The following is a 24,175-nucleotide window of genomic DNA, read 5'->3' on the forward strand; positions in this document are numbered from 1 at the left end:
ACAAGGTCTCCAACTTATTGAGGTTACCTAGAACAGGTGGAATTGAACCTTCTAGAAGTTAGAGCTCAAAAAGGCAGTGACAAGATTGGATAGGTTTCCTATTTCTGGAGGAATGGGGCCTGATAATAGGTTTTCATACAAAGACAAGTATGTCAAGTTTCTCAGATTTGCCAAGGTAGATGAAATTGTGCCACTGATGTTATTGGTATTCAAAACAAGCTGAGTAAGACAGACTAAATGGCTTAATTCCTCAGGAATTGGACCAGACAATTGATTTTCGTTCAGATGGAGGACTTGAAGATTTCGTAACAAGCCAATTTCAGGTGGGATTTCTTGTGACAGCTGATTGAACGAGAAATCGAGATAAATGAGATTGGAAAGATTACCAATCTGGGGCGGTATGCTGCCAAAAAGTTCATTCATGGAAAGATCAACGTATTCAAGGTTTGGCAAGGATGAAAATGGAAAGTCAGAGAGTGTCGTGCTGACATTGGGATTTGTGAGGTTCAATCTGTTTACACTTCCATTAATATTGCAAGAAACACCAGCCCAAGTGCAAGGGCTGGAACAATTCTTGGCTTGGGTTGGCGAATATATTCCATGAAATGAAAAGGCAACTATTCTTGTTGGAAAATTGGCTTTCCATTTCAAGAGTGAAGCAACCTCTTCAGCAAAATCTGATGCACAAACTTTGGAAGGAAGTGTTGGCGCTAGTATATGTAGTACTAAAATAAACATGAAAAAAACCTCTCTTATGAAATTTGGAAGCATGATTGCTTTTGCTCTATCTCAGCTGAAGATGGACCAATTGGTTAATTTGTTTACTTGTATGAACTACAAAATGAGACATTGATGGATCCTCCCTTTAAATACAAGACTTCGGAGGTCGTTTTATCTTTTTATTTTTTTGGCCATTCTTCTTTCCTTATGAACGTACAAGTTGAAACTTAATATTTTGCCGTCAATTGGACTCTTATATTCTCTTGACCTGATTGATACTTTGCTAATTGTAATGCAGATAAAAGCAGTCCATTTCTCCTTTCCGTATTGAAACCAAGGCAAAATCAAAAGAGTTCAATTCAAGCCTACGTACTTTTTGTTTTCCTTTCTCACCTTTTGCAATTTCTTTTCTAAACATTTTTATTAAAATTTAGGTGAAATGTTGCTTAAATTGATTTCTGTCTATGAGAAAAAATACTCATAATTGAACAAACACTACCCGATTTGTGCATAAAGTACCGATTTTGTATAAAGAAAATGTTTAAGTAGCCTTGAATTGAATTTAACCGATGCCACTTACCTTAAAAGACAACCAGTGACAACTATTGGTTTCATAACTTGCACTTGCTATTCCAAAATGAATTATATGTTAACAAAACTCATGTTCTCCGGGAATTATTCTTTTACCAACTTGTTAATTCATGACTATAACGAAAAAAATACATTGTAGTTTTAATAAAAATTCTTGAATTAGTGAGTAACATATTAATTTTGTTCAACCAGAATATTTCCAGTAGAATCGTATTTAATTCAATTGTTGTGATTAATTAGTAAAATCATCTAGTGAGAATTAGTAAAAGTGATTTCAACTGCCGCAGTTCAACTGGAATGAGACAATAAATGTTGTTTTGGGAGAGGAACAAATTCTCCAGCTTATTCAGGTTATGTAAAGTAGGTGGAATTGGACCTGTTAAATGGTTAGACCGGAAAAATAAAAATAAAAAAATGGCTAGAGGTCCAAAAAGCGTGCAATGATGAGTTTCCGAGACTAGCTGGCTTATTGTCTTTGGAATTGAATTATTCAAGTGATTTTCGTTTTAAGTGGAGGACTTGAAGATTTCATAACAAGCGAAATTCAGGTTGGATTTTTCGTGGCGACTGGCGAGTAGTGCTGATATGCTGCCAAAAAGATCTGGGGTCATATGCTGCCAAAAAGTTCATTCATGGACATATCAACGTATTCAGTATTTAGCAATGATGAAAATGAGAAGTCATAGCGTGTAGTGCTGATAGTAGAATTTTTGAGGTTCAATCTGTTGACATTTGACACGTCTATCATTATTGCATGAAACACCAAGTGCAAGGGTCGGAAGAATTCTTAGCTTTGGTCGGCTATGTATTCCTTGAAATCAAGAGGGAATTATTCTGGTTGGCAAAACTGACATTTAGGACTTGCAATAAGGCCCGGCCAACCCAAATTTGGCTCGTTTGACACAAGAAAAAAAAAGTCCGATGATCCTAACTTTTGTTGAATTGGGTTGAGGTTGAGGTTTGCGGGGTGTCTTTATCCCTTAGTAGCAGCAGCCTTACAGGCTTCCCTATTCTGTTTATCCCACATCGTTCTTGGAGGGTTAAGGGTTAGATAGTTAAATCCCCAGATTTGCCTCAAAAGTTGCTGGCTTTTGAGGTTAAATTTGGGATTATGTTTAATTAAACAATTTTTTACTTCTGTAAGAAAAGGAAAAAGGTTGAGATTGAACCTAAATATAAGCCGAATTAATTGTAAGTTGAGTTTAAACTTTATTAGGGTCAAACTAGATATATGTCCAACCTTATGATTTGTATCTATATAAATAGTTATTATAATATATTCATATTTTGACATATATAATTATATATCTAGATATGTAATATTAATACTTTATACTTTTGAGTTATGTGTCCAAATACATTAATATACATAAGAAATATTAAATATACAAAATTATGTCAAAAGTTTCAAAACATAGGCAACTATCCAAATCCCTAAATATACTTATGAGTTAGAATCAACAATTCTGTTGCTTTCTTGAGGGTCAATACTGATAATTCATAGCTTAAATTCTAACTTTCTTTTGATTTAGTAAATGCCAAGTAGTCAAATTCTTGGTTTAGCTATCTCAATATATTTAATATGTTATCTAGATACTGATTCACTGCCTTTTGTAATAGCTGCTTGTATTTTATCTAAACATACACGTGTAGTTCCAGTGACAAAGCATGCCTTTTATATACTCCCCCTTCTTAAACTCTACTAAAACTGACCACCATCATTTCTTGATCCATTTTATTCTTTTTTGTAGGTTCTGTTTGTGATTCATGAGACAAATCAATTTGTTTACTTCTATTTCGATTCAAAAACTGTATTTCTCTTTAAATCTGGTCATTGTGATCAAAGGGACTGGACGAGTTAGTATGAACAAATTGAGGACCTTTCAAGATGTATTAACCATTGATTATATTTTATTACTATTTTTCATGTATTTTGAATTAATTGGATATATTATTGTTAAAAAATTCTTGATTTATGTGCTTTTTAATGAAATATTACTAGTTCGTGTATATTTTAATATTGTGGTCTTATGGATGTTAAATTAACTTTAGAACTTAATAGTTATAGTAATTATATTAAGAAAACTAAAGAGTAATCAGTCAGTTTGGTTGAGCCAAAATTAGACTCACAATCCGAATATTTTATGACCAAATATGAGTTTCATATTTATCAACCTAAAACTCATAATCGTAAACCCGAAAGTGGTACTAATTACATGAGTCGAGATTGAATTTGTTAAAACCCAATTTACAAGGCCTGATTGACAAGCCTACTAATTTTTCATTTTAAGAGGGCAGTAGTCACCTTTTTTTTTTTTTGGATAAGTGGAAGGTTTTGAAAGTAGGATCTCTTATTTATAATCCCTTCTATCTTACCATCCAATTCAACCTTCCTTCGCCACTTTGTTTACTAAAATTAAACTCAGCAATGATATATTGAATTTTATTGACAATGACTAATACAGAAGTGGATGCAATAAAGATGAGTAACACAGAAGTGGATGTAATAAAGATGATATGCAAGCACATCAGTCTGCTTGAGTTTTTGCTTTTTGGCTTGTAGAATGTGCATTTTGGGTTGTTGGAATATCTTTTTGAGATATTTTCTTCTTTGGGCGGCAATTTGTGCCTTTGGGTTATGATAGTAGAAACATAGTGGAATTGATTGTGGTGGTCATGGCTCTAATAGTAGAACAAAGAGTTTTCTATTGCTTTTTTTTTTTTTGTTTTTCTTGAGTTTTCTATTGTTTTTTTTTGTTTTTCTTTTTTTTGTTTTTTTTTTTTTTTTTGCTTATAGTCTATGATCCTAGTAATAAACGCGGACTTGGTGACAGTGGTGTGTTTTTATTTTTTTTTAGAAGTGAAAGATTTTGAGTTTAGGATTTCCTACTTACAATTTCTCTTCCCATATCATCCAATCCAACTCTCCCCCAATAGTGGTTCAATTCTACTCTAAAAAAAATAGCTAAGGTCATAGTTTTGGTGCGAGACAAAGGAGCGAAAAAGAGTTTATCTTTTCTTTACTTTTTTTTTTAACTTTTAGTATAAAGGTCCACAATGATATATTGGATATTCATCTAATATCTTTTGTTGACATAAGCAAACTGGGGTTTATTAGTGATCGAGTTCATCGAAATAAGGGGTGAAGGTGTAATTTTTTGAAATTAGAAGGGTGTTAGTTGAAATTCTTAAAAACTTCGACAGAGATTTCTTAAATTATCCCTTTCCAATGCAGACAAAGGAAATCCATTTGTCCTCCGAATTGGAACGAAAGCGAAATCAATAGAGTTTAATTCAGGCCAACAATTTGTCTTCCTTTCTCACCTTTGTGTTTCTTTTTCTAAACAAGTTTCATGAAGTTTCAGAATTCAAGTATTGAGTATAAAAGACACTGTGAAGTCAATCAAAAGTAGAATTTGACAGTCGCCCGTCAGCTCCTTTAAAAGCAAGTTGAAAAAGACAACATCATAAACTAAGGACCAATTGTTTGGGACAACAGTTGAAGTAAATGGCAATTTATTCTAATCCACATTTTCAGAGGGATAACGGTAGGGGCTGATAATGCCTTGTGTAGTGTCGTTATTGTGCCGTGTTAAATTCCATGTTCTCGCGAAACCCTGAACCAAGAATTGCAACATCTGTGGTGCTTTCAGATATTTGGCTTTCTCTATGTTTGGCATTGATAACGGTAGGGGCTGTTACGATTTTACGTTGAAAAAACCACTTTTTTTTTTTTTTTGGTAAAACAAGAAACGTTAACTGAAACTAAACATCATCCAGTACAAAACGCGGAGTATATACTCCTAAGAAATCTGCTTCAGGTCAGGAAGCTGCATCTGATGGCATTATATTCAATAACAAAAAAGTCTTCTTGTTGGTCCCTTCCTTTTCTTGCTAGCCAATCAGCACAGAAGTGATTTGGTTTAGTGATGCGATGAGGGACTGCGATGAGCAAGAATAGGTAGGTGCATATTCATGAGTGGATAAGTCAGCATGTTGAATGAGCTCAATTGCAATTTTTACATTTTGGGAAAAACCACTTCAGCCAGACCAAATTCCACTTCTCTTTTCCCTTGACTCAAGTGACTACTCTACTTGACGTCCATAGTTTACGTTGGTATTGGAATACACGAGCAAGTAAAAAATTCTCAGTCAGTCATGGGCCTTCCGTAGTGGTACTCACTTTAGTAGCGTGTAAAACACCATACGAATTCATGTTGACATTCAAACTAGATTAAATTACTGTAATTAGCTACTTGTATATGTACCTCTCGACTAGTGAGTTGATTCATTGCTGCCGCTGACACTTCCGATAATCAATTTTTGGAAAAATTCTGGTATGGCTATACCCGCTGTTTGGGTGGAATTAGGTAGGGGTTTGCAAAAATTAGTAAATCCGAGAAATCCAACCCACAGCTAAGACAAAATAATCGAGATGTCTTATCTTGTTTGACAAAATTGGCTAACTCATATGCAACTCTATTGGCTTCCTTAAGAATCTAATCCGTAGCTAAGACAATCAACCTTTTCAAAGATATTTCTATATCATCATTCATCATTCTGCAGTAGATATTTGTTCGAGTGCATTAATGATAATGTGATGTGAATTTTGTCCTTAAATCTATTTGGCAAAACATATAACAGTGTGCAGTTCGCGCATGCACGGAACCGGATCCGTTAAAACAGGATAGCTGCTCATTATCTGCTCAAGCAGATTGAGCAGATATCCTCTCCTATACACGAATAATCATATGAATGCAGATTGGATCAGTGGCTTAGATATCTCATCCGCTGGCACCCCTGAATTAGACGCCATCTTTCATAGACTATGTGTGGTCCTTTCTTTTCTTTAATTTTTTTTTGTTTCTAATTAGGTTTATACGGATGACAAGATAATTTATTCAAATCCATCAACTTAACATAGGCATCAATTTTATATGGATATAACCAGCTATGTTATGTTATGTTAATTTCAAAGCATCACTATGGTGAGTTCACTATCTTGTCTGTCATGGCATGATGCTTCAGTCATGAGATGATTGTTTAGATATATTCCAACCATGAACAGATCAAGCACTGCCCAAATGAACCAGAAAACAAACAACAGAAAACTGAATATTTTCACGATTTCGTATCATTTTGATACTTGACATGCATATTCGAATATAGGCTTACAAACAACTATAAAAAGGAGCAACATCCCAGCTCAAGTCCTGAAGTATCATCTGATTGTGGGAAATCAATCATCTAAGGCTGCCTGGAGGAGGACACTAGGGGGACTGAGCCGGATGACCTGTGACTGACGCGTGTGATCTTTGTCACAACCCGAGTCCAAGAGCTCGCCCAAGTAATTTTTGGGTTGAAATCCACTGGCCCAAAATGATTAACCCAAGTTACATAGTAGCCCATGAACCCTAGTTCCTAAACCATTTACTTTGCTCTTCCTCTTCCGATGTGGAATGCTACATTTTCCCCACTTTTAGGACTTTGCGTTCTCGCAAAACCCATCAAAATCTAAACTATCCACTTTATCATGTTCGAACTCTAGAGGTGGCTTCCATCTAGGGCTCCATACGAGTCGAGCTATTCACGAATAGATCGCGAGCAGCTCGACTCAAAACTTGACTCGAGTTCAGTCAATATCGAATTCGAATTGAGTTCGAGTTAACCAAGTTGAACTCGAACTCAAAGATACTTAACTCGTTAACTCGTGAGTCGACTTAATTTTATATATTTATATTTATATTTTTTATTTTATTAGCGAAATTACATATATATTCCTAATATTTTATTATATGTTAAGAAAAATTATTTTTTATTCATATTTTAAAAAATAAAATAATTATTTTTTATTTTTTTAAGCTCAAACTCAAGCTCACTCAAATTTGAATCAAACTTAAATTTGAACTTTACATTGAGAGCTCATCAAGCTCGAGCTTGATAAAATTAAATCAAAACTTAGCTCAATTAGGCCAAAATTCGACTCAACTCAACGCGTTTGCAGCGCTACTCTAGTCCAATATGGCACTTAGTCCGGTAGGTTCTAGAGGTAACCCTCAAAATTCACCGGCATGAGACCAAAGTACGGCATACATAAAACGATAAACCAAGATATCAGGGGTTATTTAAGGTATTGAACTACGAAACTTACTTGTCGTCCCGGAAACTGTTCTTGATGCTGCAGATAAGATGGATGAAGTTGAAAGTAAGACCAGAAAGAAAAGTGTGGTGAGAGCGTTGGGATTCATGAATTCTGGAGAGAGCGGCAAATTCTTTGTAGCCACCACGTATTAGAAAAGTTGGTGCAAATGCTCAATTATGTATAGGGAAGATTTAGGAAATGGTTAAAGAAGGATTTGATGGAACACTTGATGCAAATGATCAATTATTGTTGAGATGTGCCAACTTTTTCTATAAATTTTTAAATTATTTTTTATATTAGAATAATTTAGTTAGTAGCTAAATACATCTTGTTGTTAGGATATTTGTTAATCGAAGATGATGTTGGTTTGTTAACATATATTTTAGCTAAGATTTGCTAAGCAGAGAATTAATTTATCAAGTAGTTTTGTTGAGATTTTTTTAGAGAATTGTTAACTATAATTGTGCTAGTTTGTTGTTTTATAAATACTATAAATAGGTTACTGATGAATGAAGAACTCAAGTTCATTTTCCAACCCTTAATACAAGTCTATTATAAGTTTTTTGTAACAATAACTAAAATGTTCTTTCTTAGTTTATACTCTAAAAACCAACAATTATATATAGGGAAGATTTAGAAAATGGAAAAAGAAAGAGTGGATATTCATCAAAAGGGTATAATTTGGAAAAATTTGTGAAAGAATGATGAGTAATTAAAAATGTGCAAAACTATAATTTTAAGAGTAGACTAGATAGCTTAGAAGAGAAAATAACAAGCACATAAGTAGGACGAAAATGAAAGTGAAAATATTGACAAAGAATTCATGATTTCTTTACCCCTCAAGACGGCTGAGGAGTTTCTTTCTAAATATATAATCTATACATCTATGGCTAGAAATTAAAGGTCTTCTTCGCCCTGGTTTCTAAGTTATACGGTATTAGACAGTACAATATTTCAGTCAACTTGAGCTGTCATGAATTCCAACGAAGCAGTGAATGAGAAACTAGATAAGAGTGGACTGGAGTAACTGGACTCAACGGATCATCCGAAAGGCGCCAATTTGGGCTGTACACTGCAACCAGAAATTGACCAATCCATCTGGAAGGATAAATTACATTTTTTATTATACTTGGCAATTGGACCGTTCCGCTTGTTTTAGGTGGGTTTATATTTGATTTTCATTTAAATAAGTTATCTTCAATTGGTCCAACTTTAGATTTGGTTGATTTTGGATTGGATCATATTAGATCATGTCAAATTCATGGCCCAAATATAACCCAACATGTTAATTAATACTAAACCTGGCAATTGGGTGGATTGGACGGGTTTTGGACGGATTATTATTAGGTTTTCGTTTAAATGGGTTACATCCAATCTGTTCAACTTTAAATTGGGTTAATTTTGGGTTTGATCATATTGGGTCATCTCAAACTCATGACCCAAATATGACCAAATATATTAATTAATAGATTTTGATACATAAACTCTCTCAAATATATTTTCACATAAAAAAAAACTTTTTCACACACATAAGCACATTTTCACATAGATAGACATATATTTTCACACACTAAAACACTCACAGATATAAATGCATACTCACCTTTTAAGTTCTTTTGAAATACTTTATTTTTACACATATAAACACACTAAAATACACATGTATGATATGGGAGGAGATGGGGGGGTTTTGGCGTGGGTTAGTGGTGTCGGAAATGGATTTAGCGTAGTGTGTATTTTGCAGTAAAATGCAGAAAGAATTGTGTTATGAAAGCAAGGGTTGGGTGGGTTGTTGGGTTTTGAGCATAATTGCCAGGTTTAATTAATACAGTTTGATATATAAACTTTCTCACATATATTTACACACACAAAAAGATTTTTTTGACACACATAAACACATTTTCACTTACACAAATATATTTCACACACACAAACGCACACTCAGTTCTTAACCTTCTTGGAAACACATCATAAATAGAATAATATTTCATATTGCTTGTATCGTGAATTTTAGATAATAAATTGAACATTTAAATAGATTAGCTAAAAAAATTTGTTTACTTTATACTTTTTAAAACTACTAATTGATTGAAACTTATTTTTGTCACAACTTATTTAACACTTTAACTATTCATATTTGCTTTTTTGTAAGTTCTAAAATGTATTTAAATTATTGAATGCTAGATTATATTATACTTGAAAATGTAATTAAAAGACATATAATTTGTTGTATTATAATATTGATGAGGAATTATTAACAATGAAATAAAACAAGTTAGAGAAAAGTAAAAGAATGCAATTAGAACAAATTTAAAACTCTATTCTGAGTACACAAAAATATTAACAAATAGAATCAAGTAGCAATTGGAGATTAACGATAAAAAAAAAAAGAAAAAAAGGGAAGGAAAATAGCATATTCTTAAAAGGCATAATAAACTATTATAGAAGTTGAGCAACTATAAACACTATTGTAAAAGAAGAATGAGCATGATTTTTTATTTCAAGTTTCTTTTTTTCTTTTAAATAAAAATTAAAAAATAATTGAAAACATATATATGAGAATTTTGAATACAAATTGGTCAATAAATTGTTAACACATGTCCAAATGCAAGTGATTTGGCGTATGTATATTGAATTTTGTATTTAATGTTTTGAACTATTTTTAAACAAGTTGAGTATTGGATGCCCCAATAAAAAACTCAACCCGCCAAATGAATAATTTGATTTGTTATTACTCAACCCAACAAAACCCATAACTCAACTAACCTAACCTATCCTTTAAAATAAATGGGGGTGAATTGTTAGGTTATGGGTTTTGTAGCCAGTTCTATTCTTGATGATTAGTCATGCTTACTTCTTTACTACTTTACATTAAAAGGAATCGTACTTGTGTCCCTTTATAAATTCAAGAAAATGTATGTAACACTTAGTACTTGTGTTGTTAGTTACCTTTCTGAATTAGTCCGTGTTTGTTATGTTATGGGAGAAGATATTCCCTATTGGCGTTATTTCCAAGAGTAAAAGGGCAAAGGTGAAGGGGAAATTATCCAAAATCTCTATATGGAATTGGAGACACCAAAATGGATCATGACTATTGTTCAATGATGTTTGGAACTGATTCACACACTGGCAGTAATACTTTTTGTTCTACTTGGATTTCCTTGTATTTAATTGAGAGACATATTTAGTAAAACACTGAACGATTATAATATCAATTATTCCACATACGTTTATCAAAATTTTTTTTAAGTACGATTAAAAATTTGATACAAAATTATGAGTTGAAGGAAATAGCACATATAAATGTCTGTGTGAATAGTATGACCAAATTCATAATTTATCAGGTTAAAAAAATTGGTGAATTATTATGAATTTAAAAGATTATGCTACATTAATATCAATTTTAACTCATATCCTTATGTATGAGACAAAAGAGTATTTTAATTTTCATCATCTTTTGAATTTTATGTGTATAAATTTATCTGAATTTTCTTATGTATCATAACTACGTGCTTTATAACTTGAAAAAAATGACATCATCCTTCACAAAATTTAAAATTTTTTTCATAAATTGAACAAGCTTTATATATATATATATATATATATATATATATATATTTATTTATTTATTTATTTATTTATATTTATATAGCTAAATTGTGTAAGTATTTCTTAAAAAAATTGTGGGATTTTTTTTTATTGTAGAAACAAACATGAAATATATGAATATAATGCAATTTTTTACAAGAGATGGAGACTCTTATTTATAAAATAACCAAGCACAGAAATACTATTGTCTTGAGATGAATTCTTCTCATATTTTGGCTTAATAGTAGACCAGATCCGATGATTAGATTTAGATGGAGTTTGTATAATTTTTTTCTAGTTGGAAAAGGGTGGAATTTAAGCAACAGAGAGGGGACAGGGAAATTAGAATGATTCATATGAAGTCAAGTTCTCCTTTTGTGGATTGAAAATTAGGCAAAATGCATACCTATTCAATAGTTCAATGTTGAATGTTTTGAGCCAGTTTTGATGGCAATAATCAACGTTAAATCCTTCTAATTGCTGCTTAGTTCCCTCATCGGTCGTGTACATGAAATTATATTTGCCTGTCCTTAAACATCACATTCTATAAAATTGGAATGATACAGAAAAGATTAGCATTACCCCTGTGCAACGATCACACGCACAGATTGAGAAATGGTCCAAATTTTTTTGGGTCTATCTGTATATGCAGATTTGGGTCTAAATCTAAAGATGACTGATACATTGACGTTCAAGAGTCAATTTAGGCTATTTCTGTGCTGATTGGGCCCGAGTGAATTTAGGCAAAATCCATGAAGCACTCATATCTTGATGTTCATAACTGATTTAACTCATTGGGGCATAGTTATTAAATCTGACTTGAAGTTCGAGTCAGAAAGGTGATGAGTTCATCACATTACCGGTTCAATCGCAGATTCCACAATAACTCTCAATCAACGGTGCTTGGACGGACTTTTCCTGGTTCACCGATTGGACCGTAGAGTCGCTGACTAGTCAACGTGTTTGTCACTTGACCGATCTAATTATTGACTCAACCCGACCCTATGACTGATTCACCAAGTTGATCGGTTTGACCATCGGACCAAGCCAAGTTTTATTACTATGTGTTGGGCGATTTTTTTCTTTAATCAACAATAGTATTTTGGATAAATTTACAAAAATGAACAAGAGTAATAGACAAAGAATAATTGTTTGACTAGAATAATGTTGCAATAATATGTTCCGAATCTTAAGTTAGGTAAGTTTTAGGCAGGGTCAATTTGGTTCTCAGATACAAAATATTATATTATAGAGATTTGATCTTAGAAAGGTAAACGTGATGTTGTATATCTTTCATGTTTGGCAATTCATGTGATCAATTGAAGTTATTAGGGCAAAAAAAAAGTGCTCATGTAAGACGTATATTATAGAGACATGATTTTTCAAAGGTAGACGTGATGTTTGATATAGCTGGAATGATATGGAAAAAATACTTGAATGGCACCCAAAAATGTAGAGGAGCCAACCGGGCTTAGTTAGTAAAATGCTCATCTGCTTTGCTCACTGTGCTATCACGGACAAAATAATAAACACGAGATATTGAATGAAAAGAAGGCAAGATTCAAGTCAAAATGAAATCACGCCTTAATTTATTTGTTACCAAAAAAAAGAAAAATAAAAAATATCCTTTATGGGGCCATTTGTTAACTAATACCTACCTACTTGCTGGCCACATGTTGCACCCACAGATAACAAACTAGAAATCATATGCATGGTTGGCCTAGATTCTGGATTAACATGTAAACATGCCTCTGCTATCTTGAGGATGAATACCAGGATCTTTTCAATTTCTTGTGTGGGATGCGAAAGTCTCTGGTCCAACAACTCTTTCAATTCTATGTCTCCAGTTGTTGAAGACATTAGATGGGCAACAAATTCACCAGGGTGCTTTCCCTTGATTATTTCCAATGTCAGTACCCCAAAGCTATAAACATCACATTTTTCAGTGACTCTCATTGTGTAGGCAAATTCTGCATGGAAAATCATGTTATCAGCGAAACCTGTACACATAATACCCGAAAATAGAGAGGAATTATAACCCCGTTAATTACCTGGTGCAATGTATCCCAATGTGCCAGCAGGAGTGGTCCAATTGGATGAGTCCCACCTGAGAAATTTAGCAGTGCCAAAGTCCGAAACATGAGCCTCATATTCTGAATCAAGCAACACATTGTTGCTTGAAATGTCTCGATGAACTATTGAAGGTGAACAATCATGATGCATGTAAGATAGTGCTTGAGCGACACCTTTGATGATGTTCACCCTCTTTTCCCAGTCTAGTTCCTTAGCTTGTCCGTCAATGCTGAAAATTTTGGCCAAGCTACCTCGCCTGAGGTACTCGTAGACCAAAAAGGAGTGTTTAGAATTTGAGCAGTAACCATGGAGCTTCACAATGTTTCTATGCTTGATGTTTGTCAATGCCCTTATCTCGTTCAAGAAACTGTTGAAGTACACCTTCTCGGGCAACAGGTGAAGTCTCTTTACAGCTACTAAGTTAGAAGGTGGAAGAATTGCTTTGTAGACACTTCCAAAACCTCCTTCACCTACGCAGAATATTTCACTGAACTCTTCTGTTGCTTTTACAATTTCTCTGTACATTGCTTTGCCATCATATGTGGATATGGAAAACAAATCAGCATCCTCGACATTCTCTGTGGTCTTCCTTTTTCTTTGTTGACATATTTTAAGAGCTCCAAAGAATGTAGAAAGAAGTAAGAGTGATCCTAGAAGAGGGAGCACAATTACGAGTACAAGATTCAACCCCTTATTCTTTACGTGCTTTCTAATTAATTGAGGACTTTCACAAGCTTGTAAACCAGGAATATTGCCACACAAACCTTTGTTTCCCCTCAGTTCTTCTATGGCGATAGTTTTAAAGGCTCCGCCATAAGGAATTGGACCCTCTAAGTTATTGAAAGATATGTTAATATGCAATGAATCAGGCAGTTCTGCCAAAGCATTTGGAAGGAAACCAGAGAGGTTGTTATGGGAAAGATCCAATATTTCTAGACTCTGAAAACTCCTGAACTCAGATGGTATTGTTCCCGTGATGTAATTATGACTCAGATCCAAGATAGAAAGGTGAGTTAACTTGGCCATCTGAGGTGGAATCATTTGACTTAGATTGTTGTTGCTCAAGTTCAGGTAAAACAATTGTTGGCAACGTCCTAAATTTTCTGGGATAGATCCACTCAAGAAGTTTCCTGACAGGTCTAGATAAAGCAGATTTTTTAGCAAACCTAATTCTTCAGGTATTTTGCCAGAAAGGTGGTTATATTGAAGAGTTAGATTTAGCAGAGAAGCCAGATTCATAACTTGCTCTGGAATTTTCCCAATCAAGTTATTGGAAGAAAGATCAAGCCTTTGAAGTTGAGACGCGTTTCCCAGCTCCGAAGGGATTCTACCTGTGATGTGATTGTCTGCAAGCAAAAGTGCTGCCAAGTTTGGGCATCTACCCCAGTTGCCAGAAAGTCCACCATAGAAATCATTGTTCCTAAGATCCATGAAATTCAAGTTTGGATAGATACCAAACATCTCTGACAGGTTCCCGGTTAGTTGGTTTCCTTCAAATCGAACTCTGATTAAACTTGAGCAGTTTTTCAAGCTTACAGGGATTGGACCAGTCAGCCTGTTGTTGCTTACTGTGAAGTTTTGAAGTGTTCCGTTTTGGCAAAGATGTTCTGGTAGATGACCAGACAATTGATTCGTATCCAATTCCATCACAGCCAACTTTGTCAATTGCCCGAGCTCTACAGGAATGGAACCAGAAAGCTGGTTTTCACGGAGAAACAGAAATTCCAGGTTTCTCAGATCACCAAATGATTTAGGAATAGAACCATTCAGTTCATTCCTGTCTAGTTCCAAATCAGTAAGTAGCTCTAGGTTGCCCAACTCTTCAGGAATTGAGCCTGAGAGTTGGTTACCATAGAGATGGAGGACAGTCAAATTCGTCAGATTACCCAGTGATGTTGGAATTGTGCCAATGAGATTATTTCCAAACAAGCTCCAACTCTGGAGTGATTTCAACTGCCCTAACTCTACTGGAATGGGACCGGACAGATCGTTTTGGAAAAGGAACAAGGTGTCTAGCTTATTGAGGTTACCTAGAACATGTGGAATTGAACCTGTCAAATGATTAGAGCTCAGAAAAGCAGTGACTAGATTGGAAAAGTTTCCTATTTCTGGAGGAATGGGGCCTGAAAATTGATTCTCATACAAAGACAAGTATGTCAAGTTTCTCAGATTTGCCAAGGAAGATGGAATAGTGCCGCTGATGTTATTGGTATTCAAGTCAAGCTCAGTAAGATGGACTAAATGGCTTAATTCCTCTGGAATTGGGCCGGACAAGTGATTTTCGTTTAGATAAAGGACTTGAAGATTTTTTAACAGGCCAATTTCCGGTGGGATTTCTTCTGACAACATATTGGCCGAGAAATCGAGATAAATGAGCTTGGAAAGATTACCAACCTGGGGTGGTATGCTGCCAGAAAGTCCATTCATGGACAGATCAACGTATTCAAGATTTGGCAAGGATGAAAATGGGAAGTCATAGAGTGTAGAGCTGACTTTGGAATTTGTGAGGTTCAATCTGTTGACGCTTCCACCAATGTTGCATGAGACACCCGCCCAAGCGCAAGGGCTGGAAGAATTCTTGGCTTTGGTAGGCTTAATATTCCATGAAATCAAGAGGGAACTATTCTGGTTGGCAAAACTGGCTTTCCATTTCAAGAGGGCAGCAGCCTCTTTCGCAAAAGCTGATGCACAAACTTTGGGAGGAAATGATGGGGCTAGTGTATACAGCACAAAAAGAAACATGAAAAAGGTCTCTCTTGTCGCGCAAGGACGCATGATTTCTTTTGCTCACGCTCAGCTGAAGCTGGATCAAATTGGTTCACTTTGTTTATCTAATGAACTGCATGATGAGATATTGATGGTTCATCCCTTTAAATACAAGGCTCCAGAGGTCGTCTTTTTCTTTCTTTCTTCTCCCCATTCTTCTGTCATACAGATAAAGTACACATTGAAAATTGATTCTTTGTCCTTTATTGGACCCAAGTTTTGTCTTGGCCTGTTAGGCAGTTTCCCGGTTCTGATAAAGGCCATTCTTGTCACCTTTCTGTATGAAAACGAAAGTAGATCAGTAGAGTTTAATAAAAACCCACTATTCTCTTTTTCTAAACACGTCTATCAAATTTCAGAAGTTAATTATTCAGTAAGAACTTTGAAAAGTAAATCAATGTGGCATTTTGATTTGGGCAAATTATCCAATTGGCCCTTTAACTCTTTGTCTAGGTAAAATTAAGCCCCTCACCTATTTTTTGCTGACTTTAAGCCCTTGAACTTGTAAAAGTGGAAAACCGTGGCCCTTTTAGCCAGTTTCTCCGGTTTTGCAACCGGAGGACCAATTCACACGAATGCAAGTGTGCTTCTTCAAAGGGCATTTTTGTCCGCATATTCTAAGCAAAAAGGGCACAACTCCTCCCTCCCTCCATTTTCCTAACCCAACCCAACTGCTAGCCGAAACTTCACAGCAACAATGGAAGTAACAATGGAGTGGCAAGAGAAAGATTTTCTTGAGATTGGAGACAGAATCCATGGAGTTGGAGAAAAATCTTTCCTAAATTGGTTCGTCCCCTTTCAAAACTTCTCCACCTCCAGCCTCTCTCTTAGCCACCTCGTCCAACTCATTCTTCACACCGGAAGGCGAAGGTACAAAAGCGGCCCCATTATTCGACTGCTGCCGAGCTCTGGTTAACGGACCATTGTGGATCGGAGGGAAAGGTACGGGCGGCGGCTTCTCACGAGCTTGGCGCTTGGACGAGGTTGTTTGAGGAGTTGAACTGCTGCCGCTGCCGGTGGTGCTTGCTTTTCTCTTCTGTCCTCCGCCTCTCCTCCTCGAACTGGCAGGTGCATCGGTCACCGGAGCCTCGACCGATGAAGCCGCCGGCGGTGGGGTTCCGGTGCGCTTTTTCAAATGATGTTCTGTACAAATTATCTTGTAGAATTTGCCCATATTTATTTATCAAAAAAAGAGAGAATTTTACTAACCTCCTCCTTTTCTCTCATCTTTAGTTTTGTCTGAGATCTTGCGACTGGTAGTTCATAATGTTGCCAAAATTGGTGTATTGCGGTATTGTCTTTAGATCATTTGATACTTGCACGAAAAATGAGAATCTTTGGAATCATTCTGAAATCTTGTTGAGCATTCTTAAATTTGCTGTAGACAAAAAGCAACAATGGAGTGGCAAGAGAAAGAATTTAGCAACAAGTCGAAACTCCTTGTAGGAAAGATTTTCTCTTGCCACTCCATTGTTGCTTCCATTGTTGCTGTGAAGTTTTGACTAGCAGTTGGGTTGGGTTAGAAAAATGGAGGGAAGGTGGAGGAGTTGTGCCCTTTTTACTTAGAATATGCGGACAAAAATGCCCTTTGAAGAAGCACACTTGCATTCGTGTGAATTGGTCCTCCGGTTGCAAAACCGGAGAAACTGGCTAAAAGGGCCACGATTTCCCACTTTTACAAGTTCAAGGGCTTAAAGTCAGCAAAAAATAGGTGAGGGGCTTAATTTTACCTAGACAAAGAGTTAAAGGGCCAATTGGATAATTTGCCCTTTTGATTTTACATTACAAACCTACCAGAGATTTTAATAGTCAACAGTCAATGCTTCAAAAGGGCAGTTGAAAAGACCTTCTATATTATACTATCTAGTAGCTGATTGGTGCATTAGATTTCGTACTCCGACGATGTCCTCAATACATAATTTAGGACAGTGCTGTAGTGCCTATAGTTATGGTAACGATGTTAGGGAAACCTACTATTACAGGTTTCTATTACCTTTAGTGACAAATCAAATTTTTTAGCGACTTTTTAAATATTATATTAAAATAATTAATATTAACTTTAGTAAGTTTTTAATTAAAACGAGTAAGTATATACCTAAAAAATAAGTTTTAGTCAAAAATAGAAATTTACCCTTTCAGTAATTTAATTTACTTATTATTTGATAAATATTACTTTTGTTTAATTAAAACTTATTAATACTAAAAGTAAAAAAATTACATATTAAAGTAAGAAAATAATCGATTTCTAAAACGGTTTGGGTTTCCACATCTCTCTAAAGTTGCTTCCCTTCTTTTTATTATCTTCTCACCTCACGGAAGATTGTAGAAAATTTTCCCTGGAAAAGGAAGGAGTACGATCATCATCTTATGGAACGGGATTAGCTTTTGCTAAAATTTAGAAAATTGATCAAGCGGGCTAAGCAATTCTATCTTCAGGCTAAACTCTTCTGGTAGGTTTCATGCCTCAGTCTCTATTTCTGCCTTCTACTAAGTATTGATTCTCATTTCGGTCAATCAATTGGCCTGCCTAGGCGCGGAGGAAAAGCTAAATATGCTTTATAGATAGCACAGGTTCAGGAGAAAGGGTTTCCCCTCTATCAGACACAACAAAAGAGTTAGCAATGGTGGTAGCCAACCAAAGAGCATATGAAAAATAGCGGTGACGAGGTTAGACCATCATGTTCTCTTGAAATCGTTTGTTTATATTGCTGTAATTTATTTATATTTCATTTGTTTTGTTTGTCAAGATTTTCTTGTGAAATCAGGGCTGAGAATTTGAAGAATTTATTGCAATTTTGGGGTTGAAATTGTCTATTGAAACATCTAGGAAATGGTTGTAGTTTTGATTGTTTACGGGTAAAATATGCTTAATAGCCATATGAAACATCTAGGAAAGGACTTGAGACTAGGTGTTTAAGTTAAATGTGAATGCATATAAGATGTTCGGTGAAATGTCAAAGAGAAATTTGACTTGGTGGTTTTGATTTTCAGTTTGGCGGACAAAATACAATTGATTCTTAAACATTTTAATATTTTTTATGATAATAAGCTTTTTGATAACTACCATTGACTTTGTCTCTAATAATTTCGTAAGCACGTTCCTGGCATATATACATAATCATAATTTATAGTCTTTTAGGGTCAACTTTCAGAAGCAGTCAAATGGTTCGATATCTGTAAGAACATTCATAAAAGAGCATGAAGGCAAAATACGCAATGACATAATCAATTTTGACTTCTTGAATTCCTCTAAAAGAAGGAATTTTGTCTTCTTTAATGAACGGAAAACTGATGTTGCAGACAAGTTTTTGCTGCTTATAGGTTTCCTTTGCATAAGAACTAGGCAATCTCTTTCAGGCATTTGTAGGTTGTACTAGGCTCTCTTCTGCAACTTTCGACCAATCCTATTTGCAAAAAATTTTTTTTGAGTCGCATGTTCTTTGAGAAAATCAACTTTGTTCAATATTTGAATATTTGAGAAGCTCACTTATATATTTCCTAAGACAGGAAACGCATGGTACAAAGTACATCTTGCTAAACAAATACGCAATCAATGTGCCTACTTGTACTTTCATTTATTTCATCTTCAGTATAGAAGAACAAACAAATAAAAAAAATGACATAATCAATCTTATGCAATAATGAAACATTTTGAAATGTATTTACTTCCAGTTGAATTATTCCGTGGATGGCCATACAAAATAACCCTTAACATTTACTTCATCACTACAAAAGGATGAAAAATACCATAAATAATTACCTGAAGGAAGAATAGCACATATTCTGCTATTGTTCTATCGTTATGTAGTTGTTCTTGGCTATCCAACCTAACAGCTTCATAATAATTCTTCCAAAATTTAAATGAAAGGAGCAGTCTATCTTTGAGAGCCACAATTTTGCTTACTCAATTGTTAATCGAGTATTCAAAAGGTGATTTTGAATATATCTTATTCTGGTAGTATCCACTCGAGATTTTAGGAGTGTTAAACTTGTATCATTTTTTTAAACAACGGCTGCAGAACAAGGTGAAATTATTGTCAGATACAATAGCTAGAGTTGTAAGACTTTCTTTGCCTTATCTTGTAAAGGGGCCAAAAAGGAGTTAATGGATAGTAACTGGTTTCAGATCATTCCTCCTGGTCAGGTAATATATAGCTTGCTTTTATTTTTGTCTCGAGACATGCAATATAATTGTGCTGTATTTGCATTTGAATAGGCATTAATGTGGGCATGCAATCCTTCATTAATCCAAAGTCATGTACGAAACACTAGCTTGTTAGGAGACGAAAATCAGGTACATTTTTTTCTTCTTCACGCCTAAGTTTTATGTTACCTATTTGCTATGATTATGTGTTGTTGTGGCCTTTTTTTAATACAAATCTTGTGATGGTTTTGTAGTGAATGAACCAGATTTCAGCCAAGACCATTAAGAAATTTTATTCTTGAGAGGGTACAGATTTTTCAGATGGACTTTGCTAAAAAATTTTAGGATGATTTACGTTTCTCCGAAGGTAGTGTAATGCGTTTTGATTGTAAATCTGAACACAATCTCCTTAGTTTGCAATGATTGGTGTTTACTTGTTTTAATGTGAATACTTTCAACATCCAAGTGCTCTTGGGTTTGTAAACGAGAAATTTCAATTCAAACCGAATCTTTTGATAGTGATTTCAGAGCCCTTGATTTGCAGGTGATCATAGTCTCAAATCAAGTTACTAGCCTCTTGATTGTTTCAGTTTTCTGAACCCAAAGTCTTTGTGCTCTAAATTCAGTTCTTGGCCATGTAATCTTGTCATGCTTAGATATCCATATCTAGTAACCTGCCGCCTTAATTCTGGTGCGTAAGTATCAGTTATTAAAAGTTAGTAAATTATATAAGATCTGAGGTTGCCATTCTTTGTTTCGGCCAATTTGCATTAGATGGACCTTTGTTTAGTCCAAGTACTAAATAAATTGGTGAGTAGATTATTACTGATGCTCAAAATGAGCCGTTTCATCCTATTTTGAAATACCAGTTTTATATAAAATGTCGTGAGACATGTAGAATTTTGTTGTTTACTTCAAATTGGACTGGCTTACTTGATTTAAGTGCCGTGATTTCCTCAGTAAGCCATTAGTAGAGGTCCAAACAAAATGACAATGGAAGTTTTGAATATGGTTCCCGTGTTGCTCAATATGACTTTTGATATGCTTCACTTTTGTACAAGTTACTGAGCAATGTATGCCTTGATCAGGGAAAAGAAAAGAGTTTGAGCACTTGTCTGTCAACTCTTCTCTCTGTGTGATCAAAGTAAAGAAGTTTATGTGCAGGGCGGCAATCTGTGCCTTATGGTGGGGGAAAAATAAAAGAATTTGAGGACGTGTCTGTCAATCTTTTCTGTGTTTGATCAAACTAGAGAAATTGAGGTGCTTCACAGCTGTCTGTACTTTTATCTCTGTTTCTTTTAAGGGCTTTGAACCTTATGCAGTGATTGTGAATGGAATATGCAAGCAACTCTGTTTAAAGGTGTTCCCTGAGATGTCCACTGTTACTCGTGCTATTGAAATTAGTAACATTGTAGAACCTGTGGAATCCAGGACCAATGAGCCTATTGAATGGGCATGTCTGAAACGGGACCATAAAGTATATGCATTTTTGGCTCAAGGTATTGCCTCCTTCCCAAGAAAAGAATGCTTGTCTGAGGCACTTGGTGCTTCAAGCACTGACAATTACCCAGATGAAAGCATTCAGAATACCCCGGAACCAAGTGACAGGATTGGTCAGAGACCTTCTTACTGGTCGAGCAAGGGTGAAATTGATTCTGCAGTCCCTGAGACATTAACGTATAAATTGATGGCCAAACTCTGTGTGATTACTGAAATCCATATTCAACCATTTCAAGGTTAGTTTAGAAGACTTTTCATTTTTGTTTGGGGAGGAGGGGGTTGACGGTGACTTCTTGTTTAAAACCTGTCTCTTTATTGGTAGAAAAACTTGATTTGCATTATCAACCCGACCTGTCACTCCAATTTGGACCCGATTGCCGCCCCTAATTATATTGTCAAAAAAATAACATATTTTACAAATTATTCCAATTTATTTAGAAAATGTTACTAATTTCATTAGAAATTATGAAATGTAATCATGGTTTATTAATTTTTTACTAAATATAAATACAACATACAAAAGGAAATATATTTGACTTTATTTTACTTTGATCAGAAAAACTTGTGGTACAAATAACGAAATAGTGACAAGGGTACAAATTTCAAATCAACAACCAACGTACACTTAATTACGCTAATTTTTTAGTTGACCAAACTAATATATGCCATAAAGTAACTAGATTTTATCATTTATAAATTGGCAATTTTAGCAGTTTATATACCATTCACCTATAAAAATTATGATTATTATAAAATGACATTTTATAATAATTTACATACTATTTGCCAATTAAAAGTAAGTTTGATAAAAAAATATATGCATATAAATCCATATTGTAAATGATACAAAATATATTTGAATCTCACGAAACTTAATCTATGGGTAAATTTACTATAGTTTTCAAAGATTATGCCACATTAGTACAAATTTAACTTTTATGCTTGTGACCTAGAAAATAAATTTATTAGAACACATAACCTTTGTAAATGATACATACATTTATTAAAATGCTTAAAACACATAACATTGATGAATGATACATACAATCATATATTATACATTTACGTTACCAACAATTACTAACTATAATATTAAGTTTCAATCATTAATAAAAAAATCTTAGCATTATTTTAAATAAACTTTCTAATACTTGTTTCATATAAGTTTCTTTAAGTAAAATAGTAAATTTATGCCACAAACTAGTAAGTCTTGATGATTAACCAAATTTACTATTCTATTAACAAGATTTACTATTAATCCGTGAAAACTTACTATTACTTGAACTAAACTTACTCTCCAAGAAGAAAGTTTCGAATATAGAGTATTAATTTATTTTTTTTTTAAAAAGTAACTTTCATTTTTATTTCAATTTACTTTTTAAGACATAAATAGGATAACAGATTTCGTTACCATTTTCGATTTATTTTTTATTTGCTTTTAGCGACCATTTGATTATTTGATCGGTCTATCCACCTAAATAGGATAACACTTAAAAATAAGAAAGTAAGTTTTCTATCTAAAATAATAAGTTAACAGTAATAAATTAGTAACTTTTATACTTCAAAAGGTAAGTTGGAATAAATATTAAACTTACTTTTTAAATAAATAAATTACTACTTTATTTCCCAAACTTACTTTTTAGAGAGTAAGTTTAATTCAAGTAATAGTAAGCTTTTATACATAAATAGTAACTCTTACTAATAACATGGTAAATTGATTAATAATCCAAACTTACTGATTTATGGGACACATGTGCTATTTTATTTTAAAACATATTTCAAACTAGTATTAGGAAGTTTATTTGAAATAATGATAAGATGTTTTATTAATAATTAATTCTTAGTACCTTAGTTAGTAAGTACTCATAATATACCTATATAATACCTGATTATAGGTATAATTTAAAAAAATTATTTATATATTTTAAAATACTATGAAAAATAGTTTGACTTTTCACATAATCTTGTAAAATATGAAATAAAATTTTGTCGTATTATAAGCTTTTAATCATTTTCAATTTTTGAAAGGTTTGAAAGTTCGAATAACAATAACAACAAATCTTACTAGTTATATATAGAATATTACTTGTTTATATATCAAAATTTTTATAATTTAACACCTATGAATATAATAAGATGATAAAGTTTTAATAAATTTACATCTGAGACACAAGAAATAATAAGAGTAAAAGCCTAAACAAAATGAGAAATAATATAATAATAAAAATGACAAAATTAGTATAACAATTAATATAAGAAAATCAGTATGATCTTGATTTTTTTCCTTGGGAGATTGTTCATAAGAATGGGATCCAATAATTATAAATGAAAATCACATGCATGTATAATCTATTGTATAATTTAAATTAAATTTAGTTCACCTATAAAATGGTCCTAAAATAATTAGTACACTATGATAAATGTTATTTTAACACAAAAATTTTTTTTAACTAAAAGTCTGAAATATCCATGACATATGTATGAGAGATATTTTACCATATTTGTATCTCACATCTAATCATGAAAGTTAATTTGAGAAAAACTATTTTTGACAATAGAATTATTTTGAATTTAACCAACAAGTTGAGATTTTTTAAACAATAAAAGTGAAATATTTTGGGAACTTAGTTGTTTATTTTCCCGTAACAAAA

General features: G+C 33.8%; 1 protein-coding gene, 1 long non-coding RNA gene and 1 other non-coding gene across 3 annotated transcripts; 2 read left to right on the forward strand and 1 right to left on the reverse strand.

Annotated features, from left to right (window-relative positions):
- Positions 1–51: 51 nt before the first annotated feature.
- Positions 52–17,054, reverse strand: LOC113735518 (uncharacterized). Its single transcript, XM_072073491.1, has 4 exons — positions 16,694–17,054; positions 13,093–15,828; positions 12,700–13,011; positions 52–677 (listed from the first exon to the last, which is right to left on the reverse strand). The coding sequence occupies exons 1-4, from the start codon at positions 17,052–17,054 to the stop codon at positions 52–54; spliced, it is 4,035 nt and encodes a 1,344-aa protein (XP_071929592.1).
- Positions 11,568–11,671, forward strand: LOC113736109 (U6 spliceosomal RNA). The gene has a single exon (XR_003459602.2). It is a non-coding gene; the product is annotated as a U6 spliceosomal RNA (small nuclear RNA).
- Positions 17,055–18,145: 1,091 nt separating the features above from the next.
- Positions 18,146–21,862, forward strand: LOC140032732 (uncharacterized). The gene is made up of 4 exons (XR_011836646.1): positions 18,146–18,330; positions 18,443–18,547; positions 20,097–20,174; positions 20,279–21,862. It is a non-coding gene; the product is annotated as an uncharacterized lncRNA (long non-coding RNA).
- The last annotated feature ends 2,313 nt before the right edge of the window (positions 21,863–24,175 follow it).

This window comes from Coffea arabica, unplaced genomic scaffold (assembly GCF_036785885.1).
Source record: "Coffea arabica cultivar ET-39 unplaced genomic scaffold, Coffea Arabica ET-39 HiFi ptg000028l, whole genome shotgun sequence".
In the NCBI taxonomy this organism is placed as follows: domain Eukaryota; kingdom Viridiplantae; phylum Streptophyta; class Magnoliopsida; order Gentianales; family Rubiaceae; genus Coffea; species Coffea arabica.

Bases quoted from the DNA above. Each gene is read 5' to 3' on its own strand.
- LOC113735518 (XM_072073491.1), bottom strand. From the start codon at position 17,054: ATGGGCAAATTCTACAAGATAATTTGTACAGAACATCATTTGAAAAAG. The intron at 13,012-13,092 runs GTAATTAACGGG...TTTTCCATGCAG, and splicing joins ATTGGGATACATTGCACCAG to AATTTGCCTACACAATGAGA. The intron at 678-12,699 runs GTAGGTATTAGT...TTTGTGCATCAG, and splicing joins AACATGTGGCCAGCAAGTAG to ATTTTGCTGAAGAGGTTGCT.